This window comes from Lepidochelys olivacea (assembly GCF_965140295.1).
Source record: "Lepidochelys olivacea isolate rLepOli2 genome assembly, chromosome: 12".
Taxonomy (NCBI): Eukaryota; Metazoa; Chordata; order Testudines; family Cheloniidae; genus Lepidochelys; species Lepidochelys olivacea.
Genome location: NC_140422.1, coordinates 4,772,936 through 4,797,846, shown reverse-complemented (window position 1 = coordinate 4,797,846; position 24,911 = coordinate 4,772,936). Strand labels below are relative to the sequence as shown.

Here is a 24,911-nt window from a genome sequence, read left to right as displayed (position 1 = left end):
TACTAGGAGGGCAAGGGCTTTTCTGAGTCCCATCTCTCTCTCCCTCATGGTGTGGGCAGCACAGGAAGGCTCTTCTCCCGCACTCCAAGAAGCCACCTCATGGCTGGGGGAGCAGCAGTTCCCAGCCAGCTGCAGCTCTGGGTGGCATCTCTTGCCCATCCACTGGGAAAGCAGGAGCTTGGCTGGACAGGCTGTCCCTTGGCACATGGAGCATCTCTGATTGGCTGCTCTTCCTCAGGAAGTGGGAAAATGGGGAAGTGCAGCCAATCAGAAGGGATTTCCCTAGAGCACCACAGGGGGATCCCACTGCAGAAGGGTCTGAAGACATTTAAGGTGGCAGGTGTTTCTGCTCCCTGATCCCCAGTAGTTGCTCACCCACTGACGGCCCTCAGCTCGGGTTCCAGCCCAGCCCAGCCCAGCCCAGCCCCACAGCTCCCGTCCCTGCAAAGCAGCCGCGCGTTAGGAATGAGGAGCTCTGTGTTAAGCCACTCCTTGCTGTGCCTTCCTGCATAGGGTCCTGCCCTCCTTTCCTCAGCAAAGGCCACAAGAATCTAGCCAAAAGCCACTTCTCTGCTACCAGACTCCCAGCCCAGCCATGCCTTAGGCCAGGGCATGGCACTTGGCATGTGTGTGGGTGGCCATGACAATGGGAGGTCATCCACGTCCCCCTCATCCTGCTGGGCCATTCTGCAGCGTTTGAGTCTGCTGATCGACAAACATCCCTGCTTGTGCAGGCCAGCCTTCATCCTGCTCACCCACACAACAGCTATGTTCCCAGACAAACTATGTTAGCAGGGAGGTAAGGTCGAGAGCCCATGCCTCTGACTTAGGTACATTACAGGGGGGCTGTAATTATCCCAAAACAAGCATTACAAACCCAGGGAATTCAGTTCTGGGTAACCTGAAAGAAACCATGTGAAGGATGTAAATGCACTCTGCCCCGCAGTGCACTAGTCATAGAATGACAGTATATTACTGCCGGTGGTCCCACATTAGAACAAACTAAGTGTTAAACACAGTTTGCTTCATTTCTTTTCCTTCGTGGTGTTGCTAGGGGAGAGGACTAAAGCCACACATTGCCTTTCCAAAAGGTGGCCACTATCCCCTAATCTTCCCAATAGAAGTGAAACCAAGCTGCCCTCAGGGAAGAAAGTGGTCCCAGTGTTTGTACAGCGCCTAGCACAATGGAGCCCTGGTCTGTGACTAAGGCACCTAGATGCTATGGTACAACAAATAAATAACAATGCTGGTATTAATGTGCTGTCAGGAAGCACTATGTGGAACAAGGGAACGTAGGCAGCAGCTGTCTTTGCTAAGGGAGCAGTATTGCAAACTCCAGAAGCACAAGTTAGACCCCAAAACCTGTAAATCTGGCTTAAAAATCAAGAAAATTTAAAAAATTACAAAAAGTGGGCTCTTTTCATTGGCCTTCTGGTCCCATATCCTGGAGGGTTACACTGAGGTGATGTTTCCAAGCTATTTTCTGCCACCTGAAGGCTAGAAACTCATTTTAAGCAAAATGTAAGTAGAAATTCTCATCTGACTCCCGGAACTGGGGCTTGGAAAAAAAACCCCAAATATTGTGAGACTTGCGGAGTGAGAGTCAGCAACACTGGGCCTCAGACCCCTTGAAAACAATAGATGGTGGAAAACCAGTGAGTTTCTCTGAAAGAGAACACCGCTCACCAGAACCTGCTGAAGGCAAAACTTCCAGTTATGAAGAATAACAGCAAAAAATGACCATGAATCATGATTTTGCCTCAGTCTGGGAAGGATATGCTATTCTTCAGACATAACCAGCTCAAGCCAGGACCGGCCCCTCCACGCTGAAGCAGCCGGGTGAGGTAATGAGCTAACAGAGGACAGAGCAGCACACAGATGACACCCAGCTGTCTATCCCCCTTACAGCACCTGTTAGCGGCACCAGGTCCCAGCTTCCCAAATGTTGGCTGCAGTGATTTCTGAAGTCCCCAAGTACTAGCCCTACTGCCTGACAGACCCCTCGCTTTCCACCAACAGAACCTTCCCCTGTGGCTGAGCTCCAGCGGAGAAACGGCCCTGGCTACAAACCAGGAGACTTGTACCTCCAGGAGGCTGAACTTTCCCAAGTGGCCACCTGCCCCCCACCCCCTGTCCGTGCCCTGGGGGGCAGATCCCCCCTTCCTGGCCCCACCCGGGAACGTGGAGTTGGCTAAACTTAAACTCTGAATGCCAGAAAGCACAGAAATAAGGCACACACCATCCTGCATCTGTGTGGGGAATCCCCTGAGGGCAACTCTTCCTTAGCTGTTCTTGGGAGATAATGGCTGCAGTGATACTGGTGTGTTTGTGTTTCTACCGTGTATGACCTTGGTGCGACTCTTTGCGCCCACATCCTTGCCCCCTAACTTGTCTGTGTCACTAGATGCTGTAGCTGAGTGGCTGCCTCATCAGCTGTCCCAGGGGTCCTCTGGTGCCTCTCTCACCAGGATGTGGTTTCTTGTCACGGTGGTTTGACTTGTTCTGTCACCGTTCCTGCAGCTGCTGTGCCGTGTGTGTGCCACGTGACATGAGGAGCTGCACGGAGCGGGCCCAGGCCTGCTCTGGGGGTATTTCTGCAGTCCAGTAACACTGTCCGGGGCTCTCTATCGTGCCTTTTTGAAGAGTTTCTCGGCAGTTAGGAGAGCCACTCCTGCGTTGCCATTAGACTGACTGCGACGCAGGGAGCGTGTGATCTATTCAGTTCTGCTGAGGCGACAGACTGTGCACATTCCCAACAGGCCAACAGCCTCAGGAGTTCCACACTCGAAACGCGCAGCTGCTGCGTGTAGCGTAAGGGATCTGGTTCCCAAGAACCCAAACAGCGCTCAGCCGTCACCAGGGAGACATGATCTCCCACTGCACAGCAGTCCATACCTAGCTTAATCAGGTATTGCGTGCATCACAAGTAATTCCTTTTGCTGAACTGCAAGGAACCCATTGCAGAGACTGCACTGGCTTATGAAATCTTTCACTTCACGGCTCATGTTGGGCCAAAACAGGGCTTTCTGCGGCCTTGCTTCAGTACAACGACGCCTGGGGTGAGCATTTCAGGATGCATGTCTTTAGGCATAGGTGCCAACTCTGTGGGTGCTCTGGGGCCCAAGCACCCATAAAAAAAAAAAGGCAGCGTTCAGCACCCACGAGCCACAAGTAGGTGCAGGAGCATGTGCATGGTGCCCAGTGAAAGGGAAAGGTGGAAAGCTCCCACCGGCAAACCCAAAAGTCAGTGCCTGTGGTTTTGGGCATTTTGACCCGACTGCCTTTCTAGGGAGTGCCATTTGGTACGGAGTTCTTCGCTGGCTGACCGATATTCACCAATACAGTACTAAGTGGCTTCTCTTCTTTCTTCTCATTGGCCAGACCGGACAGTCTCTACGCAAAAGAATAAATGGACACAGATCAGATGTCAAGAATTATAACATTCAAAAACCAGTTGGAGAACGCTTCAATCTCCCTGGGCACTCAATTACAGACCTAAAAGTCGCAATTATGCAACAAAAAAACTTCAAAAATAGACTCCAAGGAGAAACAGCAGAACTGGAATTAATCTGCAAACTGGACACCATTAAATTAGGCTTGAATAAAGACTGGGAGTGGATGAGTCATTACACTAACTAAAACTATTTCCCCATGCTAATTTCCCCCTACTGTTACTCACACCTTCTTGTCAACTGTTTGAAATGGGCCAGCCTGATTATCACTACAAATGTTTTTTTTCCTCCTGCTGATAATAGCTCACCTTAATCGATTGATCTGTTAAGAGTTGGTATGGCAACCCCCATTTTATCGTGTTCTCTGTATATCTATATCTTCCTACTGTATTTTCCACTGCATGCATCTGATGAAGTGAGCTTTAGCTCACGAAAGCTCATGCTCAAATAAATTTGTTAGTCTCTAAGGTGCCACAAGTCCTCTTCGTTCTTTCTTGGAGTGCCATCCTGACACAGTGGCTTGCTGGAAGTGCACTATCTGTGCAGATAGGTCTCTGTGTCTGCAGAAGCTCCTGGGCTGTCACATGAAGGAATTCTACTTGGCTGAGGTGTTCAGATTCCTGATGAAACTCCTCCTCTTGGTGAATTGTGAGGATTTCATATTCAAGGGAGTCAGCATCACCGTCTGTTGTGTTCCTGCTGCTCCAGATGGACAGTCTGCACCGACCATCACAGACCCGTTTGTATTGTGCACACATGCGATGGTTTGGATTGTAGCTGACATGCTTTGGGAGATGTTCTGGAGCTGATAACAACAGCTTTTGGAAGATGGGCTCTGCAGATCTGTGGCTTGTGCCCACGTGGCTTAGATCACGTCCCAGGAGGGACTGGTCAGACTTAGTGCATTCAAAATGGCTAGGCTTTCCTTGTCTGTGTGAGCACAGTTTGGCTCTGGTACAAACAGTGTCCTAGTAGCAAAGGCTACAGACTGGCCATCTGACTGGCCAGAATAACACTGCTACAGACTGGCCAGTAATAACACTGCTCCCAGTCCATGTTCACTGCATCCCACGTGATAGTTACAGGTTCCTTTACCTCATACTATGGCAGGACCAGTTGGCTAATCACTACCTTCTGGAGCTGTTCGAAATTCCCAGCACCAACTAGCATTTTCATTGATCAGTCTCCTTGTGGGTTCACTGAGCAGGGAGGTGTGTCGGGAACTCAGACAGATCATTAGCAAATCCCCCAGAGCTGTGTGTGTCTTGCACGTTGTGTTCACAGGGCACATCCGGATCTGCTCAACCCTTCCCTCTCCTGTCAGGAGTCCGATACACAGCGCAGCTGACAGGCAGTCTCACGGGTTTCTTATCTGGTGTGGGATTCACCAAGTGCATTCTGTATCAGGTTATGATTCTGATCAGGAGAGTCTGCACAACCAAATGCTCATCTACACCAACCCCTCTAGCCCCATTAGAGCTGCATGGCAACATCTCAGGCAGACTTCTGGGACAAGAGAAATGCCAAATGACATTTGCAGTCATCTCTGTCTGCCAGAACAAGCCTAGAAAGCCACCCGAGCTTTCTTAAGCAAGTTTTACCTGCCTGAAACCACCTTTGGCACCTAAACCGGAACACATCTTAACTTTGTGAGTCTGGGCAGGATCTCTTCTTCATCTACTGGTAAGGGGTAATGGAACACTGAAGAGCTTTGCAGAGGGGGAAGGGGTCAATACATACACAGAAGAGACCTGGTTCTTAATAGCTACCATATTGTTGTTCCTGTCTGTTGGTCTTGTAACTTTTTTTAAAACTCCCATCTCCACAAGCTTGCCAATGTGGTTTAATTTTCTTCTTCAAAGGAATCGCTACTCTGCTGGGTGGTTGTTGTAACAGTTTCAACCCAGGATTGACTTCCAAGTGCAGGAAGGTATCCACACCCTTGAAAACCATCCCCAGACAGACTGTACTATTTGTCTCCTTCAGAGAGGCCTGTGGCTGGAACGGTCTATTGCATCGTGTGTCAATCCATCATCCGCTACCTGGAAAAGCCCCAACTTTCCATGCACTTCTGCTGTGCACAGAGGTGCTCGTGGCATTTCAGCGATTTCAGTCTAGTTTGTGGTGTTTGCCCTTGTCTGGACCCATCAGTTCGAGCTGCTTGGAGATTTTCTGATTGAACAGATGCTTGCTGGAAAATGCTAGCTTGGCCAACCCAACGTTTCTCATGAAAGCAAGTTGGGTTCAATGAACTTTTTCTGAATCACAGGCAGGATCCCAATGGAATCTGACTGGCTGCAGGAGCAGCCCCGCCACGTCATCTGCCCCAGGGACCACAGGGTTCTAGGGGCCTTGGCTCCAGGGCAGCCCCACTCTTTCCCAGCTCCTGGCTGTGGAGTTTGGAGCCTGAAGGCCCTGGGGGCTGCCAGGTTCCCGGCTGTGAAGCTGTGAGCCTAGAAGCCCTGGGAGACCTAGCTGGAGCCTGGACGCTCAGGACTTCCAGGCACCCAGCTCTGCAGCAGGGAAACTGGAAGCCCAGGGATCCCCAACTCTAGCTGGGGTTCAGCTCCTGGCTCTAGAAATCTTGGGGCCTCTGGGGGCTTCCTGTCATGGAGCTGGGAGTCGGAAAGCCCTGGGGCCCCCTGCTCGGGGGCAGTCCACAGGGCAGGGCTGCGGCTCGGTGAAACTCTCGTGAATGGGACTCAGCACCTGCCGGCCCCTGGGGCGCGATCGGCCCCCCGGGGCTCAGGGCGGGGCGGGGGAGCCGCTGCCCGCCCGGGCCTGCCGGATCGGGGCCGCTCCAGGGGCCGCGGGACCAGCCCCCGGCTCTCTGCGCAGCCCCGCGGCAGGGGGCGGGCTGGGCTCGGCTCGGCTCCGCCCCGCCCGGGACTCCGCCGAGCGGCGCCCGCAGGAGCCCCCCGAGCGCCCGGCCCCGGCCCCCGGCCCCGCCGGCCCCTTTCCGCGGCGCCGCCCGCCGGGCTCCTGACGTCAGCGCGGGGACCCAGCCCAGCCTGCGGCGCGGGGCGCAGCCCGAGCGGGAGCCGGGTAAGTCGGGGGCGGCCTGGGCCCCGCACCCGGCAGAGGCCGCTGCGCCCCGCGGTGCTGGCGGGGCCGGGGGGCTCCGTGGCGGGGCCGGGGCCGGGGGGCTCCGTGGCGGGGCCGGGGCCTGCTCGGCCCGGGCAGACAGACCCGGCCAGTCCGGGCTCGCCCGGGGCTCTGCGCTGCTGCTCGCGCTTCTCCCTGGGGTCGTGCCCGGCCGGGCTCCCTGCCAGGCTGCCCGGCCGCGGAGCGGGAAGAGCGGGAGGGGAGCCGCGTCCCTGGGCAGGGCAGGGCAGGGCAGGGCGCCCGGCTCTGGGGGCAGCGCCCCCGGTCCCTCCTGGGGGCTGCGCTCGGGGCGCGTAGCCGTGTCCGGGCGCGCTGCGGGGCTGGCTGGGCACTTGCTGGGAGAGAGCCGCCCCCCCTCCCCCGGGCCCTGGTTCTCCCAGCAAGGCGCTTGCCCAAGTCCTGACCCAGCCTGGCTCAGCCTGTGCGATGCGCTGGGCTGCTGACCCATGGCTGGCGGGGCCCGGGGCCCAGCCTGTCGGTCAGCCCGTCCCGGAGGGTGCGGTGCCCTTGCCCGCCCCCTTCTTCGTGCGATGGGGGAAGCGGCACCGCAGCCGGTGCTGGGGAGGGAAATCTGCTGGCCGGATGCCAGGAAGTCCCGCTCCCAGCAGCGGGTGCCCTGTGTGGCGGCACAGTGTGCCCCGGGGTCCTGCCCCCCAGGCGACAGCCCCACCCATCCTGGGGAACCCCAGTTCCCTGACACACAACTGTGATGCTGGGGGTGGGTCAGAGCCCCAGGGCGGCGAGGGATTTCCACAGCCCCCTCCCCTCTGCCTGTGCGGTGACCCTCTGCTGGGCTCGCTCCCCTTCCTCTCCCAGTGACCCCAGGGCCCCAAGTGACCCAGGCTGTGCCCAGGCGATGGTCCTTGACAACAGCTGTGGTGTGGATGGCTCAGGGTACTGTGCAACGGGCCACTTCCCCCACCCGCTAGCCCCTGGCTCCCAAGTGCAGGCCCTGGCCCTGTGAACACCCCCACTGAGCGTGACGCTACCTGCCCCTGCTGCTGGCAGCCTGGCGCGACCTGTCTGGCACCGGGGTGCTCACTGCCTTTAGCCCTCAGTCTGAAAACACCTGGCTGCCCCGCACACCAAGGGGCCTGGCTTGGCCTGGCAGGGCTGAGGGGTGTCAGCAGAGCTGTGAGGCGTACCTGGGGAGGGGTAAGGGGGGGCTGCAGGTTAGGACTAAGGAGCTGCCACCACCCCCCTCCCCTCTGCTGCCACAGCTTGCTCACGCCAGCGGTTTGGTTGGGGAAAATATTGAAAGCCCCCCCCTTTCCCCCCCCGCCCTGCAGTGACCAGGAGTTGGAACCACGCGGCCTGGGCCCCTGCTCCCTGGGGCTGAAGCTGGAGCAAAAACATGCCTAGGTGCCTGGATAGGGGAGCTCCTTTAAACGCCCCTCTCCATTGGCACCTGCAGGGGGGGAAGATTCTTGCACCCACACCCCTCCCCCAGTGGCACCTGGCCAGCACTGTGCCTCACGTGGATCAGTAACACCCCCGTGGTGTGCGGGGCTGGGGGATCCTCTGGGCCAACGTGCTGTGCAGCTGCTGGAAATCCCATCCCAGCGTGGCTACGTGCAGACGGCTGGCTGGGGAGCTCGGGGCAGTTATAGGCTCAGCACAGAGGGGAGAAGAGGCCCCAGGCTCTGGGGGTCAAGGTGTGACCCCATGGGAACCCAGAGCAAGAGCTCAGGCCTGGTCCGAGCTGGGCAGCAGCCCAGTGCCAGCAGCATGGGGGCACCTGGCCACATGCCATCCTGCACAGGCCATGGGCATGAGCACACATCGCACAGACAACCTATGGGACTCCTTGCTGGGGATGTTGTGAAGGCCAGACGTATAAATGGGTTCAAAAAAGAATTAGATACGGTCATGGTCCTTGTTAGCCAAGATGGTCTGGGACACAATCCCATGCTCTGGGAGTCCCTAAACCTCTGACTGCCAGATGCTGGGAATGTTCTGTTCATTCCCTACGGGGTGCCTCTTATGACCCCGGGCAGCTCCTTGCACTGTGAGAGTCAGCAACACATGGCGTGTGAGAGAACCAGGATCTCTGTGAAGGAGAGCTGGGCTCCGTCTGTGCAAGTGTAGGCCGGGGGGGTGGGGTCCCATTGCTCAGGGCACTCTGGGGGTGAAGGGCTGTGCACATGGATGGGTGTGGGGCTGGAAAGGTCAGGGTTCCCCATGTGCTCAGTGGGGTGTTTGGGGAGTGGGCTCCCTGGTGCCCTCTGTGCTCAGTGGAGTGTTTGGGGAGTGGGGTTCCCGCTGTGTTCAGTGGCGTTTGGGCAGGGAGTGTGTCTGGTGCCCCCTGTGCTCAGTGGCTTCTCTATTGTGCCCAGCCTCCCCGATGCCCGGCCCCCTGTGACACTCCGGTGCAGCCATGGCGGGGGCCAAGGGCTGCTACGAAGGGAAGATCGCCGGCCTGTACGACCTGGAGCGCACGCTGGGCAAGGGCCACTTTGCCGTGGTCAAGCTGGCGCGGCACGTCTTCACGGGGGAGAAGGTGGCGGTGAAGGTGATCGACAAGAGCAAGCTGGACGTGAGCGCCGCGGGGCAGCTGCTGCAGGAGGTGCGCTGCATGAAGCTGGTGCAGCACCCCAACGTGGTGCGGCTCTACGAGGTCATCGACACCCACTCCAAGCTCTACCTCATCCTGGAGCTGGGGGACGGCGGCGACATGTTCGACCACATCATGCGGCACGAAGGCGGGCTGGCCGAGGGGCGCGCCAAGCACTACTTCGCCCAGATCGTCCACGCCATCTCCTACTGCCACAAGCTGCACGTGGTGCACCGTGACCTCAAGCCCGAGAATGTGGTCTTCTTCCGGGAGCAGGGCGTGGTCAAGCTCACCGACTTCGGCTTCAGCAACCGCTTCCAGCCCGGCAAGATGCTCACCACGAGCTGCGGCTCGCTGGCCTACTCGGCCCCCGAGATCCTGCTGGGGGATGAGTATGACGCCCCAGCCGTAGGTAAGTGACCAGGGCCGCCTGCTTCTGGCTCCTGCCAGGTTGGTTGGGTGAGGCTGGCACAGCCCAGAGCGCTGAGCGGGCACGTCTGTGAGGGTTGGTGATGGGAGGCTGGGGATGCGCCATGGGCATGCTTGGTGCGTGTCCCGCATTCTCATTACCAGTGTGTGTATAAGGCTCCAGTCGGCCTGGGACCTGAGCATCTCGCGCAAGTTTGTGGACATCCCCTCCCAAGGTCCTTGCAAGGGAGGGGCAGCTATCCTGGGGGGGGGCCTGAGGCACGCAGAGGCTTATGTAGCATGGGCAACAAGGGAGGAATTTGAGATTGGCTATGATTGGTGTCACTCAGCCCTGTGGGAGGAGTCACGTGACAGGGATGTTAAAATCACTGGTTACACCCTGCTTCAGAGTAGGAGCCATGTTAGTCTGTATTCGCAAAAAGAACAGGAGGACTTGGGGCACCTTAGAGACTAGCAGATTTATTTGAGCATGAGCTTTCGTGAGCTACAGCTCATTTCAACGGATGCATCCGATGAAGCATTAACTGGGTCAGTGTATTAATGATGTGTTCAAGGCAGGATACTGGGTGACGTCTGTAATAGAGACCAGTCGGACAAGGCAGCAGGATGAGCAGCTCCTTAAAAATCCCCCTTGATGTGTAGAAAGAAAGACAGTGTTATCGGGGGGGATTTCATTGTTGGGGTGAGGGTAGGGGGAGAGATGCTGGAGCTTTCATGCTGCCACTAGTAAGATATTCTTGAAAGGTTCTAAAAATTATACATGACTTTTTAACTCAATAATTCTTGCAACCAACTTGGGGTCATTCCTCATACAGATGAATTGAGCATAGAATTAAATTTGATGGTTGCCTCGGTGTAAGCGATCATGACTTTAATGTTATTGGCTAGGTGCAGACCGAATATAGTCCCGCCCAGGAATATATATATATATATACACACACACATACATACTTGGTTCTTTAAAAGGGCCAACTTCCCCAAACTGAAAACAATCATGAGCAAAACAGAGTAGGAGGAGATATTTAAATATGTAAATGTGAATGATGATTGGGAATCCTGGGAGTTTGAAAATGATCAGCTATAATTTTTAGAGGCTCAGAAGGTATTGCAACCAACGGGGGGTGGTTCTGTATCTGACTTAATTCTGACAGGGAAAGAATTGATCACTGAATTAAAAATTAGCAGTTGCCTAGGTGCAAATGATCACAATCTAATTTAATCTATTCTGTTCAAGCAGAAAAGAGTCCTCTCTAGGGAACTGAGCCACCCACAGCCCCCTCCCCTCTGTCTGCAGGAGGCAGCTGTGCGGTGACCCAGTTTTGGGCCCCGCACTACAAGAAGGATGTGGATAAATTGGAGAGAGTCCAGCGAAGGGCAACAAAAATGATTAGGGGTCTGGAACACATGACTTATGAGGAGAGGCTGAGGGAACTGGGATTGTTTAGTCTGCAGAAGAGAAGAATGAGGGGGGATTTGATAGCTGCTTTCAACTACCTGAGAGGTGGTTCCAAAGAGGATGATTCTAGACTATTCTCAGTGGTAGAAGAGGACAGGACAAGGAGTAATGGTCTCAAGTTGCAGTGGGGGAGGTTTAGGTTGGATATTAGGAAAAACTTTTTCACTAGGAGGGTGGTGAAACACTGGAATGCATTACCTAGGGAGGTGGCAGAATCTCCTTCCTTAGAAGTTTTTAAGGTCAGGCTTGAGAAAGCCCTGGCTGGGATGATTTAATTGGGGATTGGTCCTGCTTTGAGCAGGGGGTTGGACTAGATGACCTCCTGAGGTCCCTTCCAACCCTGATATTCTATGATTCTATGACCCTGTGCTGGGCTTGCTCCCCTTCCTCTCCCAGTGACCCCAGAACCCCAAGTGACCCAGGCTGTGCCCAGGCGATGGTCCTTGAGAACAGCTGTGGTGTGGATGGCTCAGGGTACTGTGCAACTGGCCACTTCTCCCACCCGCTAGCCCCTGGCTCCCAAGTGCAGGCCCTGGAGCTGTTAAATATTTTAGTAGATACCTAAAAAACCACAATCCCAAAATCATGAAAGAAGGCTTCTTCCCTTTTAATCTGTTGTTTTTTGGGTGTTTTAAATCTGAAGGTGAAAGCTGCAATAATAATAATATATTATTAATATTAATAATATATTATATAATATTAATATTAATATATTAATAATATATTATTATGGGGAAAGTTGATGCAATTACTATAAATTAGCAGTTAAGAAATGCAGACAGTTGATATGGGAAGCTAAAAGTATTGATGAAAAATCTACGGCCAGTAGGTTAAGGACAATAAAAAGGAAATGTTTACTCTATCAGGAACAACAGAATTCCTGGAAGTGATCTTGGTCTGATACTAGTTGGGGATGGTACAGTTGTCAATAATGATGCAGAAAAAGCAGGAGTGTTCAGAAAATATTTGCGTTCTGTATTTGGGAAGAAGCTGGGTCATATATTCGTGGCTCACAGGGGAATGAAATTATTTTTTATTATAGTAGTAACTAGGGAGAATGTTTCACAGCAGCTGCTAAAGTAAAACCTTTTAAACCTGCAAGACCAGATAACTTGCATCTAAAAATATAAAAAGCATTACCTGAGAAGGTATCTGAGACATTGGTGTTCACTTTCACCAAAACTTGGAATGCTGGGGAAGTTCCAGAGGACTGGAGAAAAGCTATTGTTGTACTGATGTTTACAAAGGGTACATATGGTGACCCGGGAAACTACAGTTCGGTTAGCCTGACACTGATCCCAGGCTAACTCGTGGGGAGGCTGATATCACCAGTTTGGTTGATACAGTAACTGTGTGGATATAACTGAATTGGACTTCTGTGAAGCATTTGACTTTATTCCACATGATTAAACAATTAGCACTCTTCAAAATCAGTGTAGCCCATGTTAAATGAACTAAAAACTGGCTAACTGATAGATCTGAAAACGTAATTGTGAATGGGTCTCCCAGGGCTCTGTTCTTGGGCCGGTGCTGTTCTATACCTTTATCAGCCGTCTGGAAGAAAACATAAAATCGCTGCTGGCAAAGTATGAAGATGACCGCAAATATGTGCGTGGAGGGGGAGCTCCCGTGTGTTTAGCCTGTGCTGCCCTGGCACAAAGCCATGCAGGGAACCCAAGTGCTGTGGGGTGCAGCCTGGCAAGGTGCTGTTAACTATGGGGGAATCTAGGGGAGGGCAGAGGGGCATGTGGCTTTGAGGCTTGCGCCGTTCAGTTCTACGGAGGCTCTTATCCCATGGTGTCTGAACGCTCTCCAGGCCAGCATTAAGTGACATGGCTGATCCCAATCATCCCTTGTGGCTCGTTCTCTCTCCATGTGCCAAGGGAGAGCTGTGCGTGCTCAGCGGGCTTTGTTTGTAAGTGTCGGGGCTGATATCGGAGCAGGCCAGATGGAGCTGTGTGCCCAGCTGTGTGGGAGCAGGAGATCTGGGATGGCCCTGGGGGAGCTCGTTCCACATCTTGGGGCTGGCCCCTGAGGAAGCTCTGTTTCCTCCTGGCGGTGGAGAGTCCCCAGGGCCTGAAGTGCAGGAACTGTCCACCCCAGTCCTCATGCTCCTTTAGAGACGCTGGGCCCAGCCGTGGAGCACACGAAGACCAGGAGTGAGCCCTTGGACTCTTCAATGGGGAGTGGTGGATGGGCTGGAGAGGTGGCGGGTGCCTAGAACACCAGACATGCGGGCTCTTCCAGGAACTGCGTGGCCCCCACCTCCCACCATGACACCACCCCCAGTGTGACCTCATATACATGGGGGATGCCGTTTCCAAGAGGGTGCTGCCCGCCCCCGCCGGCCTGACCTCGCACGTGGATCATGCTGGTGGGGACGGAGCGGGGCACTCTTGGAAATGGTGTTAGCACCCCCTCTCCCCGGTCCGCCACCACGTCCAGTTTTGGCCCCATACTGGCTGGGGACAAAGCAGCCCAAAAGAGGACGGTGCAGTGTGACACTAGACAGGTGCCTCCCCAGACCCCACTAGCTGGAGTGCCCGTAGGGCCTGGCCTGGGTTGGGGTGGGGAGGGTCCAGTGCAGTTGGGCTGAGGCCGAGGTGACAGGCCTCCCTGCCCCTCCACTGGACGGGAAGGTTGTGTGGAGCTGGGCCCGGGCTGCAAGGGAGAGGGTCAGGGCTGGAGGTGACAGTGTACTTGCCCCACCCCAGGGGGGAGCTGGGTTGGGGGAGCAGAGCATGGCCACACAGGGAGGGGGCAGGATGGGAGGTGGCGTGTGGGGAATGGGCAGGGAGTGGGGGGAGGGGCATGGTGAGGCTGGGGGGAGCTGGGGATGCAGCAAGGCTGGGGAGGAGCATGGTGGAGGAGGCTGAGGCCAGGGTGGGAACAACGGGGCAAAGGGCAGGTTTGTGGGGGCATGCAGGACGGGTGGGGCATGGTGAGGCAGGGCAGTTTGGACCCAAAGACAACCAAGCAGCGAGTATGTGGAGCCTGGTGAGGGGCTGGCTTGGGGCAAAGGAGTCTGTGCTGGCACTGGGAGGGTCAAACCCCCTGGCTTGTGGCCCAGGGGGGCGTGAGGCACCCGGAAGGAGCAGAGGGAGATGGTCCCCTCCCACACATGCTGTGACACAGGCCAGGTCCCATTGCCCGCCTGAGGGAGCTCCAGGCTGATTGGCCCCCTGCTCCCCCCTGCTCCAGGCTGATTGGCCCCTCCAGCACCGTGGGGCATGTTCAGGGCTGTTGCGTCCCCGATGCAGAGGCTGGCTCGAGGTGGCCAGGCTGGGGCGAGAGCTCGCTGCCTGCCTGCCGAGGGCTGACTCCGAGCCTTGGTTCCTGCCCTTCCTGGGGCCGGGTTCCTCCCCTGCAGCCCAGATCCCTGCCCTGGAACCGCTCCGGCTAGTAATGCCCAGTCTCACTGCTCTGGGGCCCCGCCAGCCCCACCCCAGCAGGAGGAGTTGCACAACAGGCCCCACCCCCTATGTCAATGCACCCAGCTGCTAGGGTGTCGGTCCAGAGGGACCCTGCTGCTGCCCCAGTGGGGGAAGGGAGCCCTGTCACCACCCCCCAGGTGGGGCCTTGTGTCATGGTGCGCCTGCCCGTTTGCTGGCAGTAACGCAAAGCCCGGCCCAGCCTTCCGGCCTCCGTGAGCCGGAGCCCTGGCAGTCACAGGGGCATCCGCCGTGTTGCAAAAAGACCTGGCCTTGACTGCCCCCTCCCCTAGGGGCAGGCAGCTTTTCCCTCTAGTCCTGCTCTGCACCATCCCTGTGCCAGTGACCCCAATTCACTGCCGCCCTGGGATGATGTGATTGCCCCAAGGGAAGGGAGTGACCAGGGCCCCTGGAGCCACTGCTGGAGAACCCCCCTGTCAGCGCACTCCTGGCTCAGGTTGTAGATGGGGGCAGGTGTCCTGGCCCAAGTCTCTGTGGGGCACGGAGGTACAGGCAGTGCAGGGCCTGGGCAGAGCCTGGCACATCTGCTGGTGCTGTCCATGGGGCCGCTCTGGGGAGGGGGTCACTGGGGCATGGGAAGCGCTCGGGAACAGTCTGTGCTGAGCTGAGTCCGAAGGGTTATGGCAGGAAGGGCCTTTCCTGTTCCAAGGAGCCTGGCTGGGCAGCTGTCCCAGCCCAGCGAGGCCCACAACAGCTCTGTGGGTCTGGCTGGGCCCTGCCCCTCCCCAGCTCTGCTGATGTACAGAGATCCCCCTGCCCCAGCCTGTGAGCGGAGGGGGACAGGAGTCTGTGCTGCTGGGCCAGCAAGGGGAGTGCTGCCGGGGGGACAGATGGGGCACAAGCCCTGGCACAGAACTGCACAGCAAGCTCCAGCTTGGGTGGTCTCCCTGTCTCTGTGACCTGCAGATCTGGGGCCAGGCTGGAGTCCAGAGGGGGAACAGACAGAGGCAGCCCCAAGCCACTGCCCACAGAACAGCCAGGCCCTGCCCTCCACACAGCTCCGCATCGCCCAGGAATGACTCCACGCCACTCCCAAGCACCCTGAATGGCAACAGAAGCTCCAGTCCCCAACAGCCTCGCAAGCTCCCCAGTTGCTGGATGTGGGCCCCTCGTGCTCCTCTCCAGCCACCCCCACGGCTCTAGGGTTCACTGCTGCACCCGCAACTGGCATGGAGCCTCCAGCCCCACTGACCCTCTCACAGCCCACTCCCTGGCTGGCACAGAACCAAACAGCGCCTGGATGGCACAGATGCCCCTGAGCAGTGCTCCAATAGTGGGTGCCAGGATCCAGCCCGTGCTCCCCTGGGGGCCTGGCCCTGTCTGTGTGTGATGCTGCTGCCCTTCCCCCTACCACACCACACCAGGACTCACCCCCCTGCCCCCTCTGGGATGCAATCCGCTTTCCCAGGGAGGCTGAGCAGCTTACAGCCCCGAGAGGCGCTGATGTGGGCTTTGTGGCTGATGTGGGCTTGTGGCCCCCATAATCCCTGCTCCTTTATCCCTTTTCCCAGCTGTGGGGCACACACACTCTGCCCTGCCCCACGGCCCTCTGGAGGCTTCCCCTGGGCAGTTCCCTCGGCTGACCCGTGCTGCGCATCTCCCTGCTCAGGAAAGCATTCCACACACGCTGAGCGTGAGCAGACGCACAAGTCCTGGTGCCTGGACAGCTGAGCTGCCCCCGCCCCCCGGGAGAGACAGCCCCATGCTATAAATAACCGGTAATCACTTCAGCTGGAGGTGGACTCTGACTCCCCCCTGCAGCCCTCCCCACTCGTGCCTCAAGGCAGCCTTTGGGGATGGATTCAGTAATAGTTAATGTCCGTGTGGGGGCGACATGGGGCAGAAACACGCTGGCTGGAGCAGCACAGTGTACTTAGGTGACATGCAGACTTTCCTCTCTCTGCTCTGCTGGTCCCCTCAATCCCCACCTGCAGCCCCCTGCTATCCCTGACCTGGGTTCCCCCGCCTCCCCAGTTCTGCCAGTCCCTTCGTCCCCCTTTATCCCAGCCCTGGGTTTCCCACGAAGCTGGGTTATAACTCTCTATAGAACAGGACCTGGTCAAGAAGCCGCGAACAAAGGGCAGGAGGATATAGTTTCCTCCTGGTGAAAGGCGGCAGAAAGTGCCCCCAGGTGTCACACTAGCACTGGGGTTATTCGGTGTTTATGTGTGATCTGAGCGGGATGGGGGATGAAAAGGCAGGTGTCACTGAGTTGGTTACACTCAGGGCAGCTCCCTCCTCTTGGAACAATGGGCTCAGGCTCTCTGCAGACCCAGGCAGTATCCCTGTGTCAGTTGAACTCCGGGCAGCTCCCCCCATCAGAGTGATGGGCTCAGGCTCTCTGCAGACCCAGGCAGCATCCCTGTGTCAGTTGAACTCCGGGCAGCTCCCCCCATCAGAGTGATGGGCTCAGGCTCTCTGCAGACCCAGGCAGCATCCCTGTGTCAGTTGAACTCCGGGCAGCTCCCCCCATCAGAGTGATGGGCTCAGGCTCTCTGCAGACCCAGGCAGTATCCCTGTGTCAGTTGAACTCCGGGCAGCTCCCCCCATCAGAGTGATGGGCTCAGGCTCTCTGCAGACCCAGGCAGCATCCCTGTGTCAGTTGAACTCCGGGCAGCTCCCCCCATCAGAGTGATGGGCTCAGGCTCTCTGCAGACCCAGGCAGCATCCCTGTGTCAGTTGAACTCCGGGCAGCTCCCCCCATCAGAGTGATGGGCTCAGGCTCTCTGCAGACCCAGGCAGTATCCCTGTGTCAGTTGAACTCCGGGCAGCTCCCCCCATCAGAGTGATGGGCTCAGGCTCTCTGCAGACCCAGGCAGCATCCCTGTGTCAGTTGAACTCCGGGCAGCTCCCCCCATCAGAGTGATGGGCTCAGGCTCTCTGCAGACCCAGGCAGCATCCCTGTGTCAGTTGAACTCCGGGCAGCTCCCCCCATCAGAGTGATGGGCTCAGGCTCTCTGCAGACCCAGGCAGCATCCCTGTGTCAGTTGAACTCCGGGCAGCTCCCCCCATCAGAGTGATGGGCTCAGGCTCTCTGCAGACCCAGGCAGCATCCCTGTGTCAGTTGAACTCCGGGCAGCTCCCCCCATCAGAGTGATGGGCTCAGGCTCTCTGCAGACCCAGGCAGCATCCCTGTGTCAGTTGAACTCCGGGCAGCTCCCCCCATCAGAGTGATGGGCTCAGGCTCTCTGCAGACCCAGGCAGCATCCCTGTGTCAGTTGAACTCCGGGCAGCTCCCCCCATCAGAGTGATGGGCTCAGGCTCTCTGCAGACCCAGGCAGCATCCCTGTGTCAGTTGAACTCCGGGCAGCTCCCCCCATCAGAGTGATGGGCTCAGGCTCTCTGCAGACCCAGGCAGCATCCCTGTGTCAGTTGAACTCCGGGCAGCTCCCCCCATCAGAGTGATGGGCTCAGGCTCTCTGCAGACCCAGGCAGCATCCCTGTGTCAGTTGAACTCCGGGCAGCTCCCCCCCATCAGAGTGATGGGCTCAGGCTCTCTGCAGACCCAGGCAGCATCCCTGTGTCAGTTGAACTCCGGGCAGCTCCCCCCATCAGAGTGATGGGCTCAGGCTCTCTGCAGACCCAGGCAGCATCCCTGTGTCAGTTGAACTCCGGGCAGCTCCCCCCATCAGAGTGATGGGCTCAGGCTCTCTGCAGACCCAGGCAGCATCCCTGTGTCAGTTGAACTCCGGGCAGCTCCCCCCATCAGAGTGATGGGCTCAGGCTCTCTGCAGACCCAGGCAGCATCCCTGTGTCAGTTGAACTCCGGGCAGCTCCCCCCATCAGAGTGATGGGCTCAGGCTCTCTGCAGACTCTCAGTGCAGCCGGGGTGTGTGGGGCGCATGCTGGCGGGAGGCAAGACGGCGCTGAGAACGGGCAGGCTCAAACCAGGCCATGGGCTGGGGCAGGGAGCCCCTCGCTGGCTCCATCACATGCTCCTCACACAACTCACCTGAGCAGGTCAGGCCTGAGGCCTCGCCAGGCCTCTAGGAAGTTTCCTTCCTCCCAGGGCTTGCCTGGTTCACACCTGTTTGTGCTGCAGAGCTGGGGCTGTGGCTGCAGGGGGGGAGACCTGGACAGGTGTGTGGCAGGGCCGTCTCGGCCCCAGTGGCTCGCTCCATCCCCCCTGCTGGAGCCCACACCCCCTCCCAGCTGGACTCTCCTGGCTCCATGCTGCAACGGGCTGAGCAATCTGTGTCTCCTCCTCTCTGCAGACGTCTGGAGCCTGGGTGTCATCCTGTACATGCTGGTGTGCGGCCAGCCGCCCTTCCAGGAGGCCAACGACAGCGAGACACTGACCATGATCATGGACTGCCGCTACACCATCCCGCCCCACGTGTCCGCGCAGTGTTCTGAGTATGCAGCCCCAGTCCCCTCTCCTCCGGGCCTGTCCGGCGCTCCAGGGGCCCAGCCAGACGAGTGCCACCATCCACAAGGGCATGCGGGGGGCATGGGGCAGGCTGTTCACAGCCCAGCTCAGTGCACCCCCCTGCCAGGGAGAGCTGAGGGCTCAGTTTCAGCAGGGAAGGAGGGTGCAGGTTTTCACCAGGAAGGGGAGCCAGTGGAACGATTGTCCCAGAGGCATGATGCCTTCTCCATCTCTTGGGGAAAGACCCCCAGCTTCCACGTGAGGCCCGGAGCTACGGGCTGGCCCAGGGATCACTGAGTGGGTTCTCCAGCTCAGACTTGATGGTCCCATCTGGCCTCAGAGCCTGTGGCTCTGTGCATCTCTGCTGCAGGTGCTGCTGCGGGCCTGGGGCAGCGTCCCCCGGTTGTTCACTCCTGGGCTGGCTTGTGACCCTGCCCCCTCTGCTCTCTGGCAGCCTGATCGGCAGGATGCTGCAGCGAGACCCCAAGCAGCGGGCCTCCCTAGAGCAGATTGAGGTGCACCCCTGGCTGCAGGGTGTGGACCCCTCCCCAGCCAGCCGCTGCCTGCTGCCCCTCACGTCGCACAAGCGGGTGTCCGAGGAGGAGCATGACATCATCATCCAGGCCATGATGTGTGGGAACATAGCGGACCGGGACGCCATCCAGGAGTGAGTGCCAGCCGGGCGGGGGTGGGGGAGGTGTGCAGCCGGGTCACTGCACCAATCTCCCTCTGGGCTATTTCTGGGCAGGCTCCTGTCTGTGTGGTGCCCTGGGCTTGGCATCTCCTCCCCGTCCCTCGTGGACAGAGGGAAGGGAGCTCTGCACAGGGCTTGGCTGAGTGACTTATCCCCAGCCCAGCCCTTGCACGAGCGATGGAGACCCTGTGCAAGAGAGGGGCAGGTCGTCTGGCACCAGCGATACCCCCCCCCCACAGGGCAGCTGCTCTTTTGGATGTGAGAGGGCATTTCCTGGAGGGCCGGGGGCAGGACAGGGGGTTCCCTGCAGGCTGGGGGGCAATACAGGGTTCTCTGCCGGAAGAGAGGGCATGGCAGGGGGTTCCCTGCAGACCAGGAGCGTGGGGGAGGGAGGTAGGGTGTTCCCTGCAGATCAGGGCAGCAGGGTGGGCACAGGGGTTGGGGGGCAGGACAGGCCATTCTCTGCAGATCAAGGGGCGGGGGGCAGAGGTTCTCTGCAGACCAATGGAGCATGGTGGGCGCAAGGGGAGGGCAGTACAGGCCGTTCTCTGCAGATCAAGGGGCAGTGGGGCCATGCCCGGGGCTCGGAGCTCAGTGCTCTGGCTGTGCCCTATGCCATGAGCAGCCAGCATGGGGCACACCCCGCATGCTGCTCTCATACTCCTCTCTTTGGTAGCACTGTGCTGTGCTGGGGCCTGCAGGCTTCCTCCGGGGTGCGGCTCTCACCTGGGCCTTGCATCCCCCCAGGGCCCTGGAGGCTGATCGCTACAACCACATCACAGCCACGTACTTCCTGCTGGCGGAGCGGATCCTCCGGGAGAAGCAGGAGAAGCAAAGCCACAAGCTCAGTTTGGTCTACAACCTGGCCCAGCAGGTGCAGGACAGGTGAGCCCGCGTCCTCCGGCTGGGACAGGCCATGGCTCAGTGCCAGGGACGCCCCCCCGGGAGCCACAAGCACAGCCGGCCCCGCCCCGCCAGCCAGCCGTTCTGTGCGGGGGAGCCCGCGGCGCTGGCCGCAGCGTGCTGTGCATGGCATCACGTCCCTTCACTGGAGCTGCCCCGGGATGTGGGATAAAATCCTGGCCCCCTGACTGTAGTGACGCTTCCCTGGGGCCTAAACTCTCCCAGACTCCTGTCCGCAGGGGATTGGCATCCAGCCTGGCACAGAGCCAGGTGTGGGGGTACCTGACACCCAGGTTTTCCTGTCCACAGCCCTGGGCATCATGCCAGGGCCCGGGAGTCCTGGCTGGGCAGCTGTAGTATCGATCTGACGCTGAGTGGCCTGCAGCACCGCCTCACGCTCGCAGTCCCACCCTCGCTTCCAAGCCTCCACTAGCCCCCGCTCTGGACCATGCTGCGGGTTGCCCAGGGTCACTTAGTGACCCTGCCACAGGGGCTACACCCGGCTGGCAGCTCCCACCCTGGGCATGACCCTGGGCCCACCCCCCTCTCTTTCAGTGCCAACCTGTCGGACCCGTTCAGCACCATGGGCGACACCAGGGACCTTTCGCCCTTCGCAGAGTTGCCGGATAGGCTGGCAGCTTTCTCCAGCCCCCAGCCTCGGGCTGCCGTGGAGGTTTCTGAGAAAAGAGTTGGCAAGCCCCTTTCCTTTTCTGCCCTGGGGGAAGACGATGCGGCCCCCAGCCTCCATGGAAACGGGCAGTTGGTCCGAGCCCTGCTCAGTCCCGCTCTGGCGGACTCCTCCATTGCCAAGAGCACCCCGGCCCTGCAGCAGATCTGCGAGGAGGAAGAGGAGGAGGAAGAGGAGGAGGGGAAGGCCAACGCAATGGGAAGGAGAAGCTCCTCTTTAAACCAAGAGCAAATGCGAGATTTCCAGAGCTCCAAGGTCTCCCTCTTGTTCTGCCGTGGGGCTGTAGCCCACAGTAAGGGGGAGAAGAGCCTTGGGGCCACCAAATCAGGCCTCTTGGAGCAGGGCCCGGGGAGCAGCTGGCAGCTGCCCCCTCTCAGGGGGGTGCCGAGTCCCAGGAGCGAGCCGGGGCAGCCCCGAGAGGCACCAAGCCACAGTGCAGCACGGGCGGCCACGGACAAGCTCAGCATGAGCATTGGGGAGAGCGCCCCCAGCCCCCTCCCTGGGGGGATGCCAGCGGCAGCGGGGGACATAGAGCTCTGGGAGGGTGGGGGAGCGGGTCCGGAGAGGTGCCAGGCTGAAGGCAGCTTGTGGTCGGAGGAGGACACCACCACCACCACCACCGAAATGGAAGATGATGGCAGCCTGGGGCAAGCGGGCAAGGTCCTGTATCCAGGGAGCTGTGAGGGCCCCGTTGCTGGCTTTGCTGGGAGCTCGGGGAGCCTCCAAGCCACTTCAGGTGGGATGCCAGTTCCAGAAGACAAGTCCAAGAAACTTGGCGGGCCCCGTGACACAGGCTCCTCCAACAGGCCCGCGTGCCCGGCTGAGAGCCCCCACCGCGGCAGCACCGCGGGCAGCGAAACCGCGGCCGACAACGTGATCAAGTTAGACCCTGCTAAAAACAAGAGCGCCCACCTGAAGGACAGGCTCCTGCAGTTCCCGCTGTGCGAGAAGGCGCTGGCCTTCAAGATCCGGCCCAGCTCTAAGGAGAGCCTGCTGGCCCTGGGACAGTTCAACTGCTGCCATGTCATCTAGACACAGCCCGCACTCTGGGGCCCGGGCCCGAGAAGGAAAGTGGCGGAACACGGCCCCAGGCCAGGGGCTGCTGGCAGGTGCAGGGCTGGGGAACAACATGCTGCTTTCGTTCTCGGTCTCTCGCTCCCACATCGCAGCTGTTCTCCTGGCTCCGAGACGCAGTCCTGCCCTGTCCTGCCTGCTCTCCCTTCCCTCGGCCTGGGGCCCTGCCTTGGGAGCGTGCTGAGCACCTGCTTCCTCACATGGCCACGCGTGTGGGTCCTCGGACGGCGACCGAGTGCGCTGGCCGGGCGGGAGCTGCGTGGCTGGTCGATCTTATGGAGAGCGCCTCCTCGCCCACCCGGGACGGCTGCCGGTGCTGTCGGCTCCCCCCTGCAGCGGCGCAGTGGGCTCTCCCCAGGATGCTGCTCTGTGCGGTAAGTGAGGGAGGCTCCTGCAAAATTCCTGCCTTCATGCTGACCCCCGAGACCCCACAAAGGTAGGTCCGACATCACCAGCTGGCAGAGGGCAGCCGCAGGCTGGGGTCCGTATGGGGCTGAGCTGCTCGGCTGCATGGACCATCCAGGGGGAGCTAGCGCGGCCAGCTCCTTCAGTGGCCCCAGCAACACGCTCAGACAAGCCAGCTGAGCTGCTCCTGTTCTGGGGAGGAACCCAGCCTCCCCTCCACTGCAGCCATGCACCAGAAGCAGCCCAGGGCCAGACTTCAGCTTCCACCAGTACTCCTTCACATCTGCTGGCTGAAAGGATGCGGAGGGGCTGCAAAGCACCCTGGGAAATGCCTCTCCAGCTGGTCCAGTGCCATCTCCAGATGCTGGTGAGGCTCTGGGCGAGTGCAGGGCAGTCCAACGACTTGGATAGGGCTGCAGTGATTGGGGCTCAAATTAGGGTGATCCTCAGGGCTGCTCTAACCTGCTCCACTGGCCCCAGGACACAGCCATATTCCCCTGGTCTCTGCACCAGGGACTCCGTCACCACCGCTCCTCGGGGGCAGCAAGGTCTGCAGGAAAGCCAAAGCCAGCGCAGAGTGCCACAGAGAGCAGTGGGAGCCATGCTCACGCCACGCACAGCCTCCTCCCCAGCCCACTGCCGCCTCCAGGGCCAACAGCCTGGGTCAGCCCTGCTGGCTGCCTCCGTGAGCAAAGGAAGGAAGGTGCTGATGGAATCTAAATGGCAGCACCCCAAGACGCCTGCCGGTGTGTAACAGTGAGGCCAGCATGCCGTGCGCTGGGCATACGGGGTCGTACAAGGCTGGAGAAGCCCCACCTCGCTGGGGGAGGCCTGCCCAGCCCTTGATGCACCCTCTTCCTTCTCTGACAGCCAGGCTGTGCCCCCTAGAGCCTGACGTCCCATTGGTCCTGGGGGTGCGTCGGGCAGTTCTCAGTGCCCAGGGAGCCAGCCACTGCCTCAGCCCGCCTGGCTCTGCCTGGGGTGTTTTTATAACTATTAGAAATAATTTTTTAAAATAGTCTATTTTAATGGAATTTAAATAGAGATTGCTATATCCCCCTCCCCCGCCCGCCGGGGCACCTCACCACGCTTCTAGCCCTAGCCATGCATGGCCACAGGAGCATTTCCCCATCCTTGGTACTCACCCACCCTAGAGCCAGAGGGGCCATGCTGAGGCCTACAGCTTCTCTGTCTGCAAAGTGTCCCGTGCTCTGGGGACTCACCGGGGCAGGAAGGGGGGCGTGGGGGAGGGGTATGTCATGCACGCGCACACATATACAATCTAAGCTGTTTCCTCCAGACCCCTGTAACGATAAGCTTTCTATTTATTATCTCTTTGTTTTCTTGCTGGCAAGAAATGAATTGTGACTAGAGTCTGAAGCCAGAGCTCGCTGCTGAGTTCTGCATAATGTGCACTGAATGGATCGGATCCAATTGGGAAGCAAAGCAAGTCGGTCCAGTAAAATAAGCTCTTGATTTCAAAACGGCGTCTCCGTTTCCTTCACTGGGCTGCCAGAGAAAGAGGAGCAGAAACAACCAGGATTAATGTCCTATTTTATACTGCTGCCTTCTGCCAAGTGGTAACAGATGCTAGGGCTCTGCGGGTTGGCTTCTTGTTGGAGTAGATATGGGTGACGCTGAGTCTGGGTATAGTCTTAGTGCAGTTTGATTATTTTCACTGTACACAGCAGGCCTGGAGCAGAGGTGGTCACAAACAGCATGCAGGCTGGGCACAGTTCCCAGGGAACGACTCTGCCCCAAGAACTGACCCTAGTTAGGTTAAGCAGAAAGCAAACATCACTGCTGCTTGCCAGAGCTCCCTGTAAAAGAAACTATAAAAAAAAAAATCCCAGTGCCGCATTTCATGAGAGTCTGGTCGGTGCCCAACCTCTGAGGAAACGACTGCGCCAGACCATGTGTGCCAGCACCCCCACTGTTCACCTGAGGTTATTTTCAGGTTCCCAAAAGTGAGCTGGGCAGGGGGAGAGAAACTCCCTGTTCTGAGGGCTTTAGAGCCCAAATTCAGGCAGGACCAACAAGCGGGGAATCCAGGCGCTGAGGAAGGAGGTTCCCCTTAGAAGGGCAAAGGGGTGTGCATAGCGTCATTGGTCAGGGTAATGGGGGAGTCTGTTGTCTTTAAGGGGTAGCGGGGATGGGGCCAGTCAACCCCTGTTCTGGGACATCATGGGTCCTTTAAGGGTTTAGGGGCAGAGGTGCGTGCTGGGAGAGAGGAAAGGGGGCGGGGGTTGCCCCTGGGGCCCAGGAGCCATGGAGCTCGGCTCTCTTCAGAGCCAGGGAGACCCTCGCAGCAAGCGAGGGGGGTGGAGGGG

At 58.5% G+C, this 24,911-nt stretch overlaps 1 protein-coding gene across 1 annotated transcript; it reads left to right on the top strand.

Annotated features, from left to right (window-relative positions):
* Positions 1-6,371: 6,371 nt before the first annotated feature.
* Positions 6,372-24,065, top strand: LOC311529187 (uncharacterized protein). Its single transcript, XM_084644956.1, has 6 exons — positions 6,372-6,497; positions 8,894-9,523; positions 18,663-18,804; positions 19,272-19,484; positions 20,259-20,396; positions 20,970-24,065. Exons 2-6 carry the CDS (start codon positions 8,935-8,937, stop codon positions 22,132-22,134), a joined length of 2,247 nt encoding a protein of 748 aa, XP_084501082.1. The 5' UTR covers positions 6,372-6,497; positions 8,894-8,934; the 3' UTR covers positions 22,135-24,065.
* The last annotated feature ends 846 nt before the right edge of the window (positions 24,066-24,911 follow it).